The sequence below is a fragment of the Kogia breviceps genome, chromosome 10 (genome assembly GCF_026419965.1).
Source record: "Kogia breviceps isolate mKogBre1 chromosome 10, mKogBre1 haplotype 1, whole genome shotgun sequence".
NCBI lineage: Eukaryota > Metazoa > Chordata > Mammalia > Artiodactyla > Physeteridae > Kogia > Kogia breviceps.
Window position 1 is genome coordinate 86,106,250 of NC_081319.1, and position 19,556 is coordinate 86,125,805.

The window sequence follows — 19,556 nt, forward strand, 5'->3', positions numbered from 1 at the left end:
CTGTCCTGAACTCTGGGGTCTATAGGCACAATGTAATTTCCAATCAGTCCCCAGGTATTTGGCCACACCCTGACTTACCTGGGCGACGAAGGCGGGACCATTATCGGACCCTATTACCTTGGGTGCCCCGAACCGGGGGAAAATTTCTTCTAAGATCTTTTTGGCCACCACAGTAGCTGTCTCCTTTTTCGTTGGGAAAGCTTCTATCCATCCTGAGAAGGTATCTATAAAAACTAGGAGATACCTGTTACCATATCTTCCAGGGCGTATTTCAGTGAAGTCGACCTCCCAATAGGCTCCTGGGCGGTCTCCTCTGAGCCTTTTTCCGCTCTCAAGCTTTCCTTTATGGGAGTTTACCTGTTGGCATGGAATGCACTCCCGTGCAATCTGTTCAGCTAATTTGGTTAGTCCAGGGGTATCATAACCTGTCTTGTGTAGTAGGGATACCATCTTTTTGGTTCCCAAGTGTGTCCATCTGTGAATCTGTTGTAGCATGGATTTTGCTTGTTGAGGAGATAATGTTCCTTTGGCTATGGCTGGGGTGGTTCCCCTGTCATTTGGTTCCCCAGGACTCTTGTCCGATAGTTCTAGTATAATTTCCCCTAGCGCCACTTTTTGTGCTACTCTATCCGCCATGTTATTACCTCTTGTCACCGGGGTATTGTCCTTCTGGTGCCCGGGGCAATGAATGATGCTGACTTTAGTGGGGAGCATGAGGGCAGCTAGCAGGGCCACTATTTCTTCTTTGTTTTTAATTTCTTTGCCCGCCGAGGTGAGCAACCCTCTTTGTTGGTAGATGGCCCCGTGGATGTGGGCGGTAGCAAATGCATACCTACTGTCCGTGTAGATGTTTACCTTTTTGTTTTCTGCTAGTTCTAATGCCCTGGTCATAGCAATTAGTTCAGCCCGCTGGGCCGATGTCCCTTGCGGTAATGTGGCTGCCCAGATGACCTCTTTCCCGTCTACCACGGCTGCTCCCGCCCGACGCTTACCTTCTTCTAGGAAACTGCTTCCATCAGTGAACCAGGTAACATTGGCATCGGGGAGAGGCTGATCCTTCAAGTCTGGCCTGCTACCGTGGGCTGCAGCCAGTACTTCCTGACAATCATGGATGATGATGGTGCTTTCCAGGTCGGGGTCGGGTAGTAAGGTGGCCGGGTTAAGCCCTGTGGCTGATGTAAACTTAATACGGTCTGAATTTAACAGCAGGGTCTGGTAATGAGTCATTCTGGCATTTGTTAGCCACCTGTCAGGCGGTTGGCGAATCACACTTTCTAGTGCATGGGGGGCTGTTATCGTTAAGTTCTGCCCCAAAGTCAATTTGTCAGCATCTTTGACCAAGGCGGCTACAGCGGCGATTATTTTTAAGCAGGCGGGCCATCCTCCTGCCACAGGATCCAATTTCTTTGATAGGTACGCAACCGGGCGATTCCAGGGGCCCAGTTTCTGAGTTAGTACTCCCTTTGCGATACCTTTATTCTCGGCCGCATTCAGATGGAAGGGCTTAGTAATATCTGGTAGCCCCAAAGCCGGGGCTGATAGTAGGGCTTGTTTAATTTGGTCGAAGGCCCGTTGTTCTTTATCACCCCAAGCGAAAGGGATGCTATTTTTGGTCAGGGGATACAAAGGGGCTGCTAATTCAGCAAACCCTGGAATCCATAGCCTACAGAATCCGGCCGTCCCCCAAAATTCCCTAACCTGTTTGGGACTCTTGGGGGCCGGTATCCGGGCGACGGTATCTTTTCTGCTTTCCGAGAGCCATCTCTGTCCTCCTTTTAACAAATACCCCAGGTAACTGACCTGTCGTTGACATATTTGTGCTTTCTTTGCTGAAGCCCGATTTCCCAATGTCTCAAGCTCTGTTAATAGCCTCTCAGTTCCCCTGATGCAGTCTTCTTGGGTCTCTGCAGCTAAAAGAAGGTCATCAACATATTGAAGGAGAGTTACCTGAGGACTGGATTCTCTATAAGATGCCAAATCCTGGTGGAGAGCCTCGTCGAAAATGGTGGGGGAGTTCTTGAATCCCTGTGGCAGGCGAGTCCAGGTCAGTTGACCTGACATTCCAGAGGCTGGATCCTTCCACTCGAAGGCAAAGTAGGACTGGCTGAGAGAGGAGAGTCTCAAGCAGAAGAAAGCATCTTTAAGATCCAGAACAGTGTACCAAGTGTGCTGAGGTGGAAGAGTACTCAAGAGATTGTAGGGGTTGGGTACCGTGGGATGTAGGTCCGCTACCCGCTTATTTACCTCACGTAGGTCTTGTACCGGCCGGTAATCATTAGTTCCTGGCTTTTTAACTGGTAAAAGAGGGGTATTCCACGTGGACTGGCACCTTACTAGGATCCCTAGTTCCAGCAACCTTTGTATGTGAGGACGGATGCCATCCCGGGCTTCCTTGCTCATAGGGTACTGGCGGACTGTCACCGGGGTGGCGGTTGATTTGAGTTCTACCACCACGGGGGGCCGGTATTTTGCCATTCCCATACCGGCAGTTTCTGTCCAAGCCTGTGGAAACCTGGTCACCCAATCCTGCATGTCAACTTGTGGAGGCGAGGGCACTTCATGTAACCTATGTTCATCTTCCAGCTTCAGTCAAAATTTGGAGTAATCTCCCTTTGTTGTCAGTTATGGTGGGTCCTTCTGGTTGGAAGTGGATCTGGGCCCCCACCTTAGAGAGTATGTCTCTGCCTAGCAGAGGGTATGGGCACTCAGGTATGACCAAGAATGAGTGGGTTACTTGTCCCACCCCAAGGTCTACTGTCCTTCGTGTGGTCCATGAGTACTGCTTATTTCCTGTAGCCCCCTGGACCCATGACCTTTTAGTTGAGAGGGGGCCCTTTGAGTGGAGGAGGACTGAGTGCTGAGCTCCGGTGTCCACCAAGAACTGGACGGGTTCCCCCTCCACTTTAAGAGTTACCCTGGGCTCGGGGAGAGGGTCCGAGCCCTGACTTCCCTAATCTTTCTCTTCCAGGGTAAAAATTTTTTCTCTGGTTGGTTTTCCCCCATTCTTCTTTTTAGGGCATTCTCTTGCCCAATGACCTTTTTCTTTACAGTAGGCACATTGATCCTTGTCTAATGGTCGCCTTCTATCTATTGTCCACCCTTCCTGTCTATTTCTGTCTCTAATATTTTTTTCTCTGACTACAGTGGCCAGTATCTTACTCAAATTTTTTTCTTGCCGCTTGTCCCGCCTTAATTCGCGGGCCTCTTGCTCCTTCTGCTTTCTTTCTTCCCTTTCCTCTTCTGTTTCCCTCTTATTATATACTTTATCTGCTTCCTTCACTAAATCCTGAAGGGAGAAGCCTTGTAGGCCGTCTAGTCTTTGTAACTTTCTTCTAATATCAGGGGCCGCCTGGTCAATAAAGGCCATTGCTACGGTGGCCTTATGTTACTCAGAGGTTGGATCATAAGGAGTGAACCGTCTAAAAGCCTCCATTAATCGTTCTAAGAACACGGTTGGCGATTCCTGGGGCCCCTGAGTTACCTCTCTTACCTTAGCCAAATTCGTGGGGCGCCTGGCCCCTCCATGGAGACCCGCCACCAGAGCCTGGCGATACATTTTCAGGTGCTCCTTACCTTCTGGGGTATTAAAGTCCCAATTCGGCCTGACGAGTGGAAAACCGGCATCAATCTCATTAGGCAACTGGGTAGGTTGCCCATTGGCGCCTAACACATTCTTTCTAGCCTCCAAGAGAACCCGTTGTCTTTCCTCGGTTGTGAGGAGAGTCTGGAGGAGCTGTTGACAATCGTCCCAGGTGGGTTGGTGGGAGAAGACAAGAGACTCTATTAGAGCAGTGAGAGCCTGTGGATTTTCAGAAAAAGTAGGGTTATGCATCTTCCAGTTATAAAGATCTGCAGAGGAAAAGGGCCAGTATTGAAGGGGCCTATTCCCGTGGTTATCGGGGGGGCCGTATTCTCTAAGGGGTAGAGCGGTAGAGTCCGGGGACATAGCCCTCTGGCTCCTGGTGCCCGCCGAGGGACCCCCCCCTTTCCGCCATGACAGGTGGCCCTGTTGGTGCGGAGGGTTGTGGAGCTGGGGGATCGGGAGGCGGTATGGGGTCTAGGGCTGGAGGGTAAGGTGGTGGGGGATCGAGGAGAAGCAGGTCGGACTGCAAGTCTGGATATATCGCCTTTGGTGGGTCCGGGACTGCAGATGACTTTTCGGAGCCTGGGGCTTTCTTCAGAGCTAGTACTTCCGACCGTGCTGGTGCGCATGCAGATATGCCTGTTGAGGGAACAAAGGGCCGGACCCACGGAGGTGGGGAGAGAACCAGATCTTCCCAGACCAAGATATATGATATCTGGTCTGGGTGTCCGTGGGGTCCTGTGTTAAAGACCCTAGATTTGACTAGCCTGATTTTATCTAACAGAAAGGATCCCTCGGGTGGCCACCCTGTCTGAAATGTAGGCCACTCAGAGGTACACAGCGTCTGCCATTTCCCTCTCCTTACTTCTACCGAAAGGTTGTGGGCCCTAGCCCTAACTTCAGTCCAGTGGCTTAGGGTGAGAGAGAGAGTCGTCGTCACAGTCTGTCCCATTATCGTCCGTCAAAAGAAAGATAGAGCACAGGAGAACAATAAAATTTCAGGAGACACACGTTAATATTGCCGCCGCGAGCTCGTTTTAAAACTGAAACCAACTCAGATTCAGATGGCAGTTTGTATAACCTGCCAGGACCAGGTGAAGGGAAGACAAGATTTGTTTCTCCTTCCAGATGGACCACTAGGGCGTCCCCCAGGGTCCGTGGACACCAGCTATTGGCACGTCTGCCTAGCTAGGAGTCCACTACAGATTTCACAGAGAACCGGTTCGCATGACTTCTTCCTGATGGCGGCTAACAGAGGACAGGAGACAAACAGACAATCAGGCTCTGGCCTGCCTACCTGATACCTCCGACTCCCGATGTTCTTGTGACCCGAGGGCGAGTGGGGATCCCGGACGAGCCCCCAGATGTTAGACCTAAACGGTCTCCGAGGGATTCCACTCGCCCAAGAACCGCCAAGAGTCGAGAGTCGTTGCAACACGCAAGAGGTTTATTAGAGGCCGATGCATCGGGGTTCCCTGGTCCTCACGCAGGAGGCCGATAAGGAACCCCCAAAAGCGGAATCACACACATTTTATAGGTTTATTTTACTCATAGGGCGGGTACATCTGGAGTTTTATAATGATTGGGTAAACGGGGTGACCTTTAAATTGATTGGCTTAGGCATTCTTGCCTGTTTTGCGGTTCGGGCCTGCCCTGTTTTTCAAGCCTTGTTCTCGTAAGGGTGCGTCCTGTCCCTTTCTCGGAACTGTTTATGCCCAAAGGGATACTCCAGTATCTTATCTACACCTGCCAGCTGGACAGCCCCAAAAGTTCTAGGTATCGATAGGGATGGTGGGGATGTGAGTACAGTTGAGGCCTTACAATGCAAGAGAGGAAACAAGAACAGTTAGGAGTTATCTGACAGACTTCACTGGTCTAATACAAGGGAATAAGTAAAATATAGTGGGCACATAATAAGAAATTCTCTTTTTCTTCTGAGATCAAGAAACAAATAAATGGCAAAAATAAGAGTTGAACCCAAGAATCAGTCCATACCTGGGCACACCTGTGCCAGGATCTCCAACAGCATTTTCTAGTTTATTTTAAAAAACAAACAACAACAAAGAAGCAAATCCAGAATAACCACTAAAACCAAAGGCAAAAAAATCTGAGTACTTTTTAAAAGCATGACTTGCAGAGTACCAGTGTCTTAGTCTGCTCAGGCTGCTGCAACAGAATATCATAGACTAGGTGTCTTATAAACAATAGAAATGTATTTCTCACAGTTCCAGAGACTGGGAAGTCCAAGATCAAGGTGCTGTCAGATTCAGTGTCTGGTAAGAGCCTACTTCCTATTTCATAGATGGCTATTTTCTCAGTGTGGAAGAGACAATGGGGTCTCTTTTATAGAGGCACTAATCCCATTCATGAGGGCCCTCCACTTATGACCTAAGCACCTCCCAATGACCCTACCTCCAAATACCCAATACCCTCACATTAGAGATTAGGTTTCAATATATGAATTCTGGGGGAAGAGAAAGATTCAGTCTATAGAAACCAGTCTGCTTTTAAAGATTAGAAGCTTAGGAACTGTGTTCTTAGCCTCTGTCCCCATTGTAAACCCAAGAGGGTGAGGCAGCAGAGGACCCCTACCCCAAGGGACCCCCACCTTCATTTTGATTCTTGTTTTCTCAGTATCCAACCCTGCAGATGCTAGTAAGTTGAAGTGAATGAAAGGGAATCAGAGTTTCTGGCAGCTATTGTCTGATATATTTCAGGCATGATAACTAGCTAAATTAGGAGACACTTAGAAGGGAGTATAAAGACCATGGTATAAGATTTTGGAAACAAGGTAGGACATTATATAAAACAAGGAGGGAGTGTTAGGCATGAAAAGCTGTGTATATTAGAGAATACATTTAGGTTTTGAGAGAGTTTCAGGAGAAAGTAAGGGGTTTCTTAAGGGGTTTTGCAAATCAGATTTCAAGCCATGAGCAGACAAGAACAGGGCAGAGTGAACTTCAAGAAAGAGAGTGTGAGGAATTCCCTGGTGGTCCAGTGATTAGTACTCACTGTTTTCACAGCTGTGGCCCAGGTTCTATTCCCTGGTCGGGGAACTAAGATCTTGCAAGACTCGTGGCACGGCCAAAAGTAAATAAATACATAAAATGAAGGTGTAGTAAGATGAAGAGAGGAAGAGGCCAGGAAGGGCAGTAGATTCTGCATCTTCAAATTTTTAAAATTGGTCTTGATAGCGCATGGAGGCATAAATGCTTAAGGAAACTTTAAAAATGAAAGCAAGGATGGTGATTGCTCTGAGGTAGGACCAAGAAAGAAGGGAAACTTTATGCTTTCATTAAGGTTTTAACTTGTAAAAGGCCAATCTATGTGGAGAAATAAGACTGTATGGAATGGAAGGAAAGATCTGAGAGGTTAAGTTCATGGAGTTGAAACGACTCCCAATGGGTAGTGGCGTTTTGGATTAGTGTGTGTGTTTTGAGGGACAGGAGAAATGAGAACTAGGAAAGGTACTAATTACTAGTCAGTAAACTAATTTTGAACGAAGAACAATAAAAGAGAAAAAAAATTAAAAACAAAAAAGAAAAGTAAGAGATGTAAACACAATGTACCAGCTAATTCCAAAGGTTTAACCAAAACAGAGAAAACAAAATCAAGTGTCAAGCAAATAAACGTGTGGCACATAAAATTGAAAATACAGTAATAATGAAAAGGATTGAGCCCAACACTTGGAACTAAGAACATTAAGAATTGTCAACCAGACAAGTGTGAATCAGTAGCAACCCTCAGAACATTGGAAAGGCAAGTATACCTCATTTATTCATCTGATTGAAGGGGAAAGGAATTCTATGGACTGTAAAGCACTGCCAACATTTCTCTCAGAAAAGAATATCTCTCCTAATGTGAGAAACAAACAAACTCCTAAATATTCATCCCAATTATTCAAAAAGAATTTATCAGGCATTATCATTTGCTGAGAAAGACAAAAAGGAAGCATTTGAACAGTACTTAATTTAAATAAGATAACATTCTCAAACTCAATTTTTTAATTGAATTATATTTGATTTACAACTTTATGTAAGTTTCAGATGTAGAACAAAGTGACTCAAGCATATCTATATATCTGTGTACACACAGGTATCTATATTTTTCAGATTCTTTTCCATTATAGGTTATTAAAAGATTCTCAAACTTTTTAAGCTGAGAAATCTGCAGCCAGTTTGTTTCCTCCATGAAGGTGGGAGAAGAGACTTAACAAATTATTTTAACAAAGAGAATCACACCTTTGGTACACATAGATGTGAATATAAATATTTCCAGGGCAAAGCATTGGCAAGGCAACTGTATTTGTAAATTAAAGGCATGGAGTTTTTGGGTGCACTTGATTTCTCAGTTCAACAAAGGAGAGAAGCAGGGGGCGGGGCGGGGAGGGGGGCAGGGCGGTAATCCCTGAGAGGCATTTTCACTTGTTCATGGACTCACCAAAGGAAACTGCAGGTAAAAGATTACATTCCTCAAACAGCTTCCTGAAGTATTGATAAGTGAGATGAAAAAAATTTGAAAAAGCCAGTACTACCCCCCAAAATGTGGCAGCCAGTGAGGTTAGGGAAAGTAAGGTGATAGGATGAGTAAGGAAAAGGGGAGAGCACCGACGCTGAGAACGACGAAAACCCCCACCTGGAAGCGATCTATAATCAGGCGGCCAGCCACGAGGTTTCACAAAAGCTCCCAAATGCCTTCAATCATCGCTCTTGAGATGCGCCATTCATTCCAGCAGCAACAAGTCGCTAAGAGATGGCAGAAAACAAAACAAAACGGACAGCAAGTCCTGACCAAACCAAAAGTGAGGTCTTCCAGGTGCGGGCGAGTACAACACAACGTAGAAGATGGGCTGACGGATTTTTATTAGGCGACGATTCTGACCAAGTAGTTTAAGCACCGCCCTTTCCAGTTGGCTGAAAACGTGGGCGGGGCTTTGGGTCTGGAACCTCCCTGAAGAGACGCAGCTGGCTTGCCAGGTTCCCAACCAGGTCCGCTAAACCACTATATAAACCATCGTCTTTGCGTATTGGAACCTTGTATTTGATCCAATTGCTGAGATGTCTGGTCGCGGTAAGGGTGGGAAGGGCCTGGGGAAAGGAGGTGCCAAGCGCCACCGGAAGGTTCTGCGTGATAACATCCAGGGGATTACGAAGCCCGCTATCCGACGCTTAGCTCGGCGTGGCGGGGTGAAGCGTATCTCCGGCCTCATCTATGAGGAGACTCGTGGGGTGCTGAAGGTGTTCCTGGAGAACGTGATCCGGGATGCCGTCACCTATACCGAGCACGCCAAGCGCAAGACTGTCACCGCTATGGACGTGGTTTACGCGCTCAAGCGCCAGGGACGCACTTTGTACGGCTTTGGCGGCTAGAGTTGTTCCAAGGCGTCATAATGTCACTTAAAGGCCCTTTTTAGGGCCACCCACGAAATCTGTTAAAGAGCTGTAGGCATTAAGGTCTATTTGAAGTGTTTTGGAGTAGTTGTGTTGGGTTGGTGGTTTGGGGGGGGCTAAAATGTTTAAGTTGGAGTTTAAGTTGCGCGTTGTCGCAGTGCCTAGGCCCTCGTCAACCTTTCCACCTACCGCGGTGAATTCTTTGATAACTCAGCTGCGTTGCCAATTTGTACAGGTTTAGTATAAGCCAGGCTCGTTTAACCTATGTCGACTGCGCTCGCACTCCCACGTCAAGGGCAAAGTAATGATAGTGTGGCGAGTAATGCCTAAAATACTATCATACTTTTTTTGCAGGAAAAGTTGGCTGACCCTCGTTTTAATTAGCTGAGAGGTTCTTAAGCACGCTGAAGTTTGAGACTACTGGCATAGAACTTGGCTGGATTTCGACATTCAATGCCTCCATTTATCATAAGCTGGTTCCCATTTATGTTATTTAGTAAACTTTTTGTCAACCCAATCATGACATCTTGTACTGTATTTAAAATAGTGCAAGGCACTTTGAGATTCTCTAGATAACACTTTAAGAATTTTGATGCATCCTGCAGTCTTTTAAAGCCAACAAGATATTTCCTCTGTACATTATGCTAATGACCGAAGTAGAGGCGTGAAAACGCTTCCTTTTCTTTGAGGAATAAGTCCAGAACCAATTCTGTGGGTGGGGAAGGGCGGGGCAGGCAGCAGTCTATTGTCCAATCAAGACGTGAGGGTCCCTATATATATTGGGACGACTGGCTCCTCTTACTCCTGTTAAGTAATTGGAACTGCTTATGTATGGCTCGCACTAAGCAGACCGCTCGCAAATCCACAGGCGGTAAGGCGCCGCGGAAGCAGCTGGCCACCAAGGCGGCCCGGAAGAGCGCGCCGGCCACGGGCGGCGTGAAGAAGCCGCACCGCTACCGGCCCGGCACGGTGGCCCTGCGCGAGATCCGCCGCTACCAGAAGTCCACGGAGCTGCTGATCCGCAAGCTGCCGTTCCAGCGGTTGGTGCGCGAGATCGCCCAGGACTTTAAGACCGACCTGCGCTTCCAGAGCTCGGCCGTGATGGCGCTGCAGGAGGCGTGCGAGGCCTACCTTGTGGGGCTCTTCGAGGACACCAACCTGTGTGCCATCCACGCCAAGCGCGTCACCATCATGCCCAAGGACATCCAGCTCGCCCGCCGCATCCGCGGAGAAAGAGCTTAAATCTACACCGTCTCCTATTAATATACCTCATCCGAAAATGCTCTTTTCAGAGCCCCTCAACTGTCACCAAAAAGGAACTGTTCATTGTAGAGGATACATGTTACCCCCAAAAGAAAAATGGCAGGAGGGTTTTGATGAAAGAGCTGTTGTGGGTTCAACTGTTACTGTGTCACTTCAGTGCTGCATATTTGGAGATTAAGCTGCAGACGGAGGTTACTGTATTCTCTGCTCCTAGTCAGCCTATTGAGCTGTTTCTGGGGAAGCATACTTAAAGTGATACAACCATTAAGCCTTTGGCTACACGAAGCGACTGAAGGAAAACTGGCCCATACCTTGCGAAAGTTTATTGGTTTCTGTGGATAATTGTGTAAATGGCAAATGAAGGTGTTTTTTTGTTTTTGCCAAGTATACCCTAGCTCTTTGACTTCAGAAAATGCCTCTTGCCTTCCTGTTGCAGAAAGAAACAGTGGTCGAGGTTCGAGCCTCACAGCTGCCAGTTACTACTAGCTGTATAATCTTTGCCAAATTACTCATTTCTCTGGGACTCACCTAGAACAGTTGTAAAATGTAGCAGACGAATTAGTTTGTAGGGCGTGCTTAGACTAGTTCCTGGCACTTAAATGCTCAATGAATGTTAGCTCTTTTTATTATACTCCTCTCCTGTACAACATGACTTCCCCCAACCCCCTTACCAAATTTTCTGAAAGTTTTGTGATTGAAAAAGTGGTAAATACTTGGTTGGAACATGTTGTTAAGATCTCCTTTTCTTTAGATCTCGATTTGCATAGTCCTGAAAGAGGCAGGCCCATAGCAACACACCATGAACTGTGTCTGTGAGAAGGAATACAAAACAGCAAAAGAGCCAAATAGTAAATATTTTAGGTTTTGCAGGCAACATATAGTCTGTCACAGTTTTTTAAAAATACAATTTAAAAACAGAAAAACTCAGCTGGACGGCCATACAAAAACAGGCCACTGTCTAGATTTGGCCATAGTAGGCTATAGTTTCAACTCCAGGAGCTCCTGAAGAGATGAAGTGTATTGGCCTACAGTTTTTCACAGGAAAGAATTGACTGTTGATTGCATGAGAGATCCTAATCATCACCCCATCCAGGCACAAAATCCTGTCCATGCCTCCCCCTCCCACCTCCCAATAAATAGCAAACTTCATCCTCCATTCCACTTCCTGGTCATTGCCTCAGTTCCCTTGGATGTTAACGTTTTCCTGAATTCTCTTAAACTTCTATAACCTCCAGTCCCTTAAGAGCCAGTCCACACGTATAGTCAGTGGCCAATTATTTCACTGGAAGATACAGGTCTATCTTCACTTAAACACACAAAAATATCCACACTGATTTCCTACAAAAGAGGGTGTTTTGACTGTATAATTTGTTAAATGTTGACAGAGGTAAGGAGTTTGAGAGCATTGGGAAAAGCACCGTGAAAGAGGGACAAAGTCCCACGCCATCTAAATAGTTTGCGCTTTCGAGGGCTACTGGAAGTCCTTGAATAATTTTTAGCAGGTTTCAGGGTTTTTTGTAAAATACATTATCGGGGTTAAGCATTTTTCTTTGTTCTTATTTTATTGGATTCGCTTAGGAATTAAAGAGAGAAAGCATCTCAATCAAAAACAAACCAAATTTGTTTGAATGCAGGTCATTGGATCCTGTAGCCAAAGCAATTTCTATTCCTCCTGGAAGAAGTCACTTTGGCAACAGAACTTTTCCTAGCGGCAAAATCCCATTCTCTAAAGACATTGGCACGTGGAAACTCCTTGGGAGGCAGAACCGGTTTTTAAAGTAAGATCTATATGGTTAATTTGCGGCTGTAGGCAACCAGCAGTCCTGCGCCTGTGTTACTTGCAGCAGTTTGAAACAAAGTTTATGGCAAAACCACGAAACCTAGTATCTTTCCTCTTGCAAAAATCAAAGACCGAACTTAGGGACAAAGCCTTTTAAAAAAAGTTCACTTGGTACTTAGTAAAAATTAATTGCAACATGCAACTAACTAGCTCGATGCCTTACGCCCGATGGACACATATGAAAAGCTGAAGGGATTTTTAAAAATATCTTTCATTAATTGCGCGTGATTCATAAAAACACAAACAAGTATGTGAACATGGAGGCTGTTTTCCTCCTTTGGAGCTTCAAAGAGTCAAATTCTGTACCATTATTTTTAGCATTTAATCAAATTTTAGAGCTAACAAACACAATTTGGGAGTCCAACCACGAGAGCCGGCTGCCTGAGGGCGGTGGATCGGACGCTCCACCAATCACAGGGCAGCACCGGCTTATATAAGCCCCGGGCCCGAGCAAGGTAGCATTGCAAAACTTGCTCTTTGGGCTTTGAATCTCTCTTCTTCTAGCAGTTTCTCCCATCGCCATGTCGGAAACCGCTCCTGCTGAGACGGCTGCCCCGGCACCGGTGGAGAAGTCTCCTGCCAAGAAGAAGTCTACCAAGAAATCCGCGAGCGGTGGCGCGGCTAAGCGCAAGGCGACCGGGCCCCCAGTTTCCGAGCTGATCACTAAGGCTGTGGCCGCCTCCAAAGAGCGCAATGGTCTTTCTTTGGCTGCGCTCAAGAAGACGCTGGCAGCTGGCGGCTACGACGTGGAGAAGAACAACAGTCGAATCAAGCTGGGTCTCAAGAGCCTGGTGAGCAAGGGTACCCTTGTGCAGACCAAGGGCACGGGTGCTTCTGGCTCCTTTAAGCTGAATAAGAGGGCGCCCACCGGGGAAGCCAAGCCGAAAGCCAAGAAGGCGGGGGCTGCTAAGGCGAAAAAACCTGCAGGGGCCACCCCTAAGAAGTCCAAGAAGGCTGCGGGAGCGAAGAAGGCGGTGAAGAAGACTCCCAAGAAGGCGAAGAAGCCCGCAGCCGCTGGCGTCAAAAAGGTGGCCAAGAGTCCCAAGAAAACCAAAGCTGCGGCAAAGCCGAAGAAGCCTGTCAAGAGCCCCGCTAAGCCTAAGGCAATGAAGCCCAAAGCGGCGAAACCCAAAGCTGCCAAGCCGAAGGCAGCAAAACCCAAAGCTGCAAAGGCAAAGAAGGCGGCTCCCAAAAAGAAGTAGGAAGCTGGCGCTTAATAAGCAAACCCCAAAGGCTCTTTTCAGAGCCACCCAGAGGTCTCTGAAAACAGCTGTGCACTGAGTAACGTATATATTATTGGCCGCTCGCCAAGAAAAAATTTACCTTTACTTCCACTTAATGTTTTCACCTTTACTCCTTGGAGCTCAGCGAAAAATAGTTAGAGATCCACTTTTAAAGTTAAAAAGCCCGCGTCACGTTCAGATAGGTGGCGCATAAACCGGAAGAAAAAGTTGACGTATCACTGCACATTCTTGGACATCTTCTGTGCCTTGATTCCGAGAGGTAGGGTTAGTGTTTTTTGATTGTCCTACTAACTTCTTTTCCCCAGGCAATAATGACAATGCAATTAAGTGAGACTATACAGTAGTCACAGCTCCTCCGCAGAAAAAGTAGGTGGCTCTGAAAAGAGCCTTTGGTTTCGGAGGCGTTGCTCTTGAGGCCTTATTTGCCCTTGGCCTTGTGGTGGCTCTCGGTCTTCTTGGGCAGCAGCACGGCCTGGATGTTGGGCAGGACGCCGCCCTGCGCGATGGTGACTTTGCCGAGCAACTTGTTGAGCTCCTCGTCGTTGCGAATGGCCAGCTGCAGATGACGCGGGATGATACGCGTCTTCTTATTGTCGCGGGCCGCGTTGCCCGCCAGCTCCAGGATCTCGGCCGTCAGGTACTCCAGCACCGCCGCCAGGTACACCGGCGCGCCGGCCCCGACACGCTCAGCGTAGTTGCCCTTGCGGAGCAGGCGGTGCACTCGGCCCACGGGAAACTGGAGCCCGGCGCGAGAAGAGCGGGTTTTGGCCTTGGCGCGAACTTTGCCTCCTTGCTTGCCACGTCCAGACATGATGCAGTATTCTAAAGCCTACTCCAGCAGCAAGTAAGGAGAAAGAAGAAAAACGCAAATTTTATAGCTGCAGCTGGGCGCGAAAAAGAAGCTATCCCATTGGGTAAAGTAGTAATTCCGTTTCAAAAAAGAAGTGTCGGTCCTTTAAATGCGCGTTCTGATTGGACAAAATTCATAATGACGTCATTACCAGTATTCGCCAATCAGACAAAGAACTTTACTAAGTCTCATTTGAATATGCAGTTGTAAGTAAAACGGACTCGCCTCTCCCGTTGCTCAGTCTTTTTTTCCGGAGGGGTTTGTTAACGCCATTTCACCATGCCTGAGCTTGCGAAGTCCGCTCCTGCCCCGAAGAAAGGCTCCAAGAAGGCGGTGACCAAGGCTCAAAAGAAAGACGGCAAGAAGCGAAAGCGCAGCCGCAAGGAGAGCTACTCCGTATACGTGTACAAGGTGCTGAAGCAGGTCCACCCGGATACCGGCATCTCGTCCAAGGCCATGGGCATCATGAATTCGTTCGTTAACGACATCTTCGAGCGCATCGCGGGCGAGGCGTCGCGCCTGGCGCATTACAACAAGCGCTCGACTATCACCTCCAGGGAGATCCAGACAGCCGTGCGCCTGCTGCTGCCCGGCGAGCTGGCCAAGCACGCCGTGTCTGAGGGCACCAAGGCTGTCACCAAGTACACCAGCTCTAAGTGAGCCACCGGCTGCAAAGCAGTTGATCAGGTTCCGTCATATCCAAAGGCTCTTTTCAGAGCCATCCACGCTTTCCAAAGAGAACTGGCACTTAGTTTAAACAGCTTTAGAGAAAGACAAAAGCAATATTAATCTGAAGCCTTTAGTAAATGCTGCTTGATTTGTGCAACAAATTAGATTTTGGGTTTGTGGCATTTCACATAAGATGATCTGATAACAAGTTGTACATGTTAACAGCCTTCACCCAAAACGAATTTTATTGTGCTTATTTCACTTACCATCCAGCTCAGCTTTACTCTGAGGATCAATCTTTGAGTAAGTTAGTGGCTAGCAAATTTCAAATGCTCTTTAACTGAACGTTTACTTATCTTACATCATTTTTCAGCAGTCGTACACTTGCCATTCCATGCCCTGACCCTCACCATGTTTTATAAATATCACCCCAAAAAATGAATTAAAGGAAAACAAGCAGGTTGTGTCCCCTTTAGATTTTTCATGTAATTTGATCCTGCTGCATTCTTAAGTTTTAATGTTTCACCCCTTTTGGGAATGGCATTTCTGTTCACTATTATTTTTACATGGTCAAATTTTTTAATTGGGAAAAGGAATTTAGAGTATCAGTTTCTTTTGAGTCAGCTCCACATTTCATCTCACTCTGTTTCCTCTTTACCTTTTTTTCCCCTTGTAATAAGGGAGAAATTCTAAATGAAAAGGCAATTTTTGAGACATGAAGGATGGCATTTTTCTCCAAGGGGAAATGCAATCTCCCGGTACTTAGGCCCGTATTTCAGAGCTAATTAGGCATTCTCAAGAATCAGTGTGGAAATGTAAGTCCCAAGCATGCTACAGACTATCAGATATTAAGATGGTAAAACCCAACATCTTTACTGTTTTTCTAGATATTATTCAATCTTTTCCCATTAAAGGAGAGGAGGCCTTGGGCTTCTGGGAATAGAAAGCACAAAATTTGGGCTGAACTTATGAGCTCAGGAACAAAGGAGAGTTAAGCCAAAACTGTAGACAAAAGCCAGTGATTGCCTTCCCTGTAGCCTCAAAAAGGTCACTAGAAACATGCAGAATTTTTATGGAGTTTAATATTAATTCATTTCTTTACTACATCAATTAACATTGATATGAAATTAGAATTGTTATTGATGTAGTGAAGACATGACTAATACTAGGCCTAGAAAGATACAGTTATTTCCTGAAATGCACCATATAGCTGTTCTCCATTCTGTTTGTTAAGCCCCAGTTCCTCTGCCATCTAAATCCTGTCTCCTGCAAAGCCAATCCCAAATCTAATCGCCTCTCTGATAATTCCAACTTGTATTGTTTTACCTTCTTGACGTTTCTCCAGTGTTTTTTTCCTTTTTATTTCAATCTCTCTCACACACATACACCCTGTCTATATGCAAGCCGGGACCGCCCAGTCTTTCCTATATCTTTATGCCTTTATCTCCATTGACCTAAGAAGTGTGATTTATTTCTAGAGTATTCTTTCAGTATTTAGCATTTTCTTTTACAATTTTTTTTTTTGGGGGGCCGTGCCATGGCCTGTGGGATCTAGATATCCGACCACTGCATTGGAAGCACAGAGTCTTAACCACTGGACTGCCAGATAATTCTCTTATAATTCATTTTTAATCAACATTACCTGTGTCCACTGTTATGATTGGCCTATGGGCCCTGCACTTGAAATTAGGAGACCAATTCCTAAAACATTTGCCACTTACTTTAAGAGGCCAAGATTTTGGCTTCTCTGAAACACAGTTTCCCTATCAGTAAACTGGGGATAACAGCAATTCCTAGTCACATGACTATCATGAGGATCAGTGAGACTGCTTTGTGAATGTCTAAGAATTATTATGCACATATTTTGTATATATTAAAAAGGAATCTTGTACATCTATTTGGCATTTGAAAGGCTTATGGTCATCTTCATTTATCAAACTGAATCTCAAAGTTCAGCCTGTACAGTGTTTTCTAGTTCATTTTTTCTTTCAATAAATATTTGTTGAGCACATATTATGTCCCATAAACTCTTCTAGGTGCCAGAAATATATCAATGAACTAAACAGAAAGGAAGTCATGCACACTTAGTTTACTTTCTAATGTGGGAACAGACACGCACATAACAAAAACAACAACAAAAAAAGAGTGTCAGAAGATAATGAACATTAAACATTTGGGAGGAAAACAAAGCAGAAAAGGAAGATAAAGAATGGTTTTGTATGTTCCATTTTAAATAACATAATCACAGAATGTGCATCAAGAAGGTGAAATTTTAACAAAGATTAAGAGACAAGGGAGTAGGCCATGGGGGAAGATTCTTTTAGGCAGAAGAAAGCAGGAACAAGAGGGCCCGAATGTATATGTGGGGTAAGGGGGAAATACCCGGTGTTAGACAAGGGACAGCAGGTGGTTAATGTGACTGGGACTGAGGTGGCAAAATAGCTGGAGGTGGGAAACGGTGCTGGGAACGGGGCCTTCCAGAATGTGTAGGACCTTATATGACAGTATAATGGCTTTGGATTTCATTCTTATACGTTTCGAATTCTTAGTAGCTGCAGAAAGCTGGGGGTTTTGGGTGATCAGCTGTGATTCATTTTGACCCCTGATCCTGGATTTCAAAAGGACAATGGACATGGTGCTCTGTGTGGAAGTGTCATTTTACTTCTTTGCTGAAACCTCTCAGAGAGGTCAGAGAGGACTACCAGGCCAAGTCAGGGCATCAGGGACCCCAGAGAAGTACCAGACCCTTCCTTACAGATATAGGAACTCCAGGCCTTTTACTCCGAACAGTTACTTTTTGTTCCAGAATAGTCCTCTTCTCCAAAGCCTCCTGAACTGAGCAAATTCCTGTGGAAGAATCATTGATTTTGAATCTGTTTCCAGTTGGAGGTCACCAGGGACCACACAAACAAGAGCCACTGACAAATAAGGCTGTCTTTCAAACATCAAACCCATACCCACTATTTAATACATGTGTCCACTCCTGAATCTTAACCTTTCTCCAACTTTTTTAGTTTTTTGCCTCATTTCCACCCTTGTCTCAAGCCAAGAGTGCGAAATCTCTCATATGTCTTCTGATGGTACATTATCCATGTAACTAGGTAATAATCAAAGGGCCACTCTCACTTTTACATTCCTAGTTTCTCACTCCTCCTGTGTCCAGTGGTTCCCAATTTTAATCATGCATCAAGCTTGCTGGTAGAACTTTGAAAAAATATATTACTGCAGAGCTTTGCCCCTAGATTCTGATTCAATTTATCAGAGGAGGGGCCTGGACATCTGGGGTATTTGAAATTCCCCAGCTAATGCTGATGGCTATGAGGATTGAGAGGCACACTCTTCTGTGCCAACTGTGGGAAGTAGCTTCTAAGATGGCACCCAGCGACCCCTACCTTCTAATATTGGTGCTCTTCCTACATTGCTCCAGCATTATGGTCAACAGGATATGACAGAAGTAATGGTATGTCACTTTCAAGATTCGATAAGAGACTTCCATCTTGATTACTCCCACTCTCTTGGATCACTTGTTCCAGAGGAAGGAAGCCAGCCCTTGTCATGAGTAACATTATAGAGATATCCACATGGTGAGGTACTGAGGCCTCCAGCCAACAGCATTATAAACAAGTTTTTTCTTGGACTTTAGAAGCTCCAGTCCCAGTCAAGTCTTTAGAATCTAAAGTTTATTTTTATTTTTTTATTTTATTTTATTTTTTTTTTTGCGGTATGCGGGCCTCTCACTGTTGTGGCCTCTCCCATTGCGGAGCACAGGCTCCGGACGCGCAGGCCCAGCGGCCATGGCTCACGGGCTTTGTTGCTCCGCGGCATGCGGGATCCTCCCGGACCGGGGCACGAACCCGCGTCCCCTGCATCGGCAGGCGGACTCCCAACCACTGCGCCACCAGGGAAGCCCTAGAATCTAAAGTTTAGATGACCTGATTGCAGCTTTGTGAGAGATCTTGAATAGGACTACCACCTAAGCTGCTCCCAGATTCCTGACCCTAAGAAACTCTATGAGGTAATAAATGTTTGTTGTTTTAAGCTGTTCAATTTTGGAATAATGTGTTACCCAACATATTTAGCTGATAATATACCAACTGAAACCTTAGCGATCCTTTCTTTCAAGGTCAAATCTTGTTATACCTCTTCCAAGAAACTTTCCCAGATTGCCACATTCCAGGATAATATTACTCCCTCCAAATTCCTATAGCAGTTAATATTAAATAGTTTGATATAATAATAAATATTAATTATATTACATTTTATATATACAATTATATATAAGTAGTTATATTAATGCTATAATATATAATTTATATATTTATATAACATATATAGATCTACAATTTATATAGAAGTATAAAATACAACAATAGTGCCATTTTGCCATTTACTGGTTTATGACATTGCTTACTTTATTCAGTATTGTTCAAACTTCAGTTATTTGAGTTCCACTTTTATGAATTTTTCTTTTTTCTGTATCAGGGTACAATCTATACTATTGTTTACTAAATATTAAAAAAATATATTTTCCTTAGGGGAATTCCCTGGCAGTCCAGTGGTTAAGACTCTGCACTTTCACTGCTGTGGGCCCAGATTCGATCCCAGGTCGGGGAACTAAGATCCTGCAAGCAGGGCTGCTCAGCCAAAAAAGAAAAAAAAAAAAAGAAAAAATGAAATCAATGTATTTTAAAAGACAACCATAGTGGAAAATTCCTGC

At 45.5% G+C, this 19,556-nt stretch overlaps 5 protein-coding genes across 5 annotated transcripts; 4 read left to right on the plus strand and 1 right to left on the minus strand.

Annotated features, from left to right (window-relative positions):
- Positions 1–3,745: 3,745 nt before the first annotated feature.
- On the minus strand, positions 3,746–14,781 carry LOC131763386 (histone H2A type 1-like). The gene is made up of 2 exons (XM_067006645.1): positions 13,400–14,781; positions 3,746–3,799 (listed from the first exon to the last, which is right to left on the minus strand). The coding sequence occupies exon 1, from the start codon at positions 14,129–14,131 to the stop codon at positions 13,739–13,741; it is 393 nt and encodes a 130-aa protein (XP_066862746.1). The 5' UTR covers positions 14,132–14,781; the 3' UTR covers positions 3,746–3,799; positions 13,400–13,738.
- Positions 8,641–8,952, plus strand: LOC131764223 (histone H4). Its single transcript, XM_059077187.2, has one exon. The coding sequence runs from the start codon at positions 8,641–8,643 to the stop codon at positions 8,950–8,952; it is 312 nt and encodes a 103-aa protein (XP_058933170.2).
- On the plus strand, positions 9,805–10,277 carry LOC136792025 (histone H3.1). The gene has a single exon (XM_067006644.1). It carries the CDS (start codon positions 9,805–9,807, stop codon positions 10,213–10,215), a length of 411 nt encoding a protein of 136 aa, XP_066862745.1. The 3' UTR covers positions 10,216–10,277.
- On the plus strand, positions 12,598–13,278 carry H1-5 (H1.5 linker histone, cluster member). The gene has a single exon (XM_059075494.2). It carries the CDS (start codon positions 12,598–12,600, stop codon positions 13,276–13,278), a length of 681 nt encoding a protein of 226 aa, XP_058931477.1.
- On the plus strand, positions 14,450–14,830 carry LOC131763401 (histone H2B type 1-L). The gene has a single exon (XM_059075541.1). The coding sequence runs from the start codon at positions 14,450–14,452 to the stop codon at positions 14,828–14,830; it is 381 nt and encodes a 126-aa protein (XP_058931524.1).
- Positions 14,831–19,556: the final 4,726 nt, after the last annotated feature.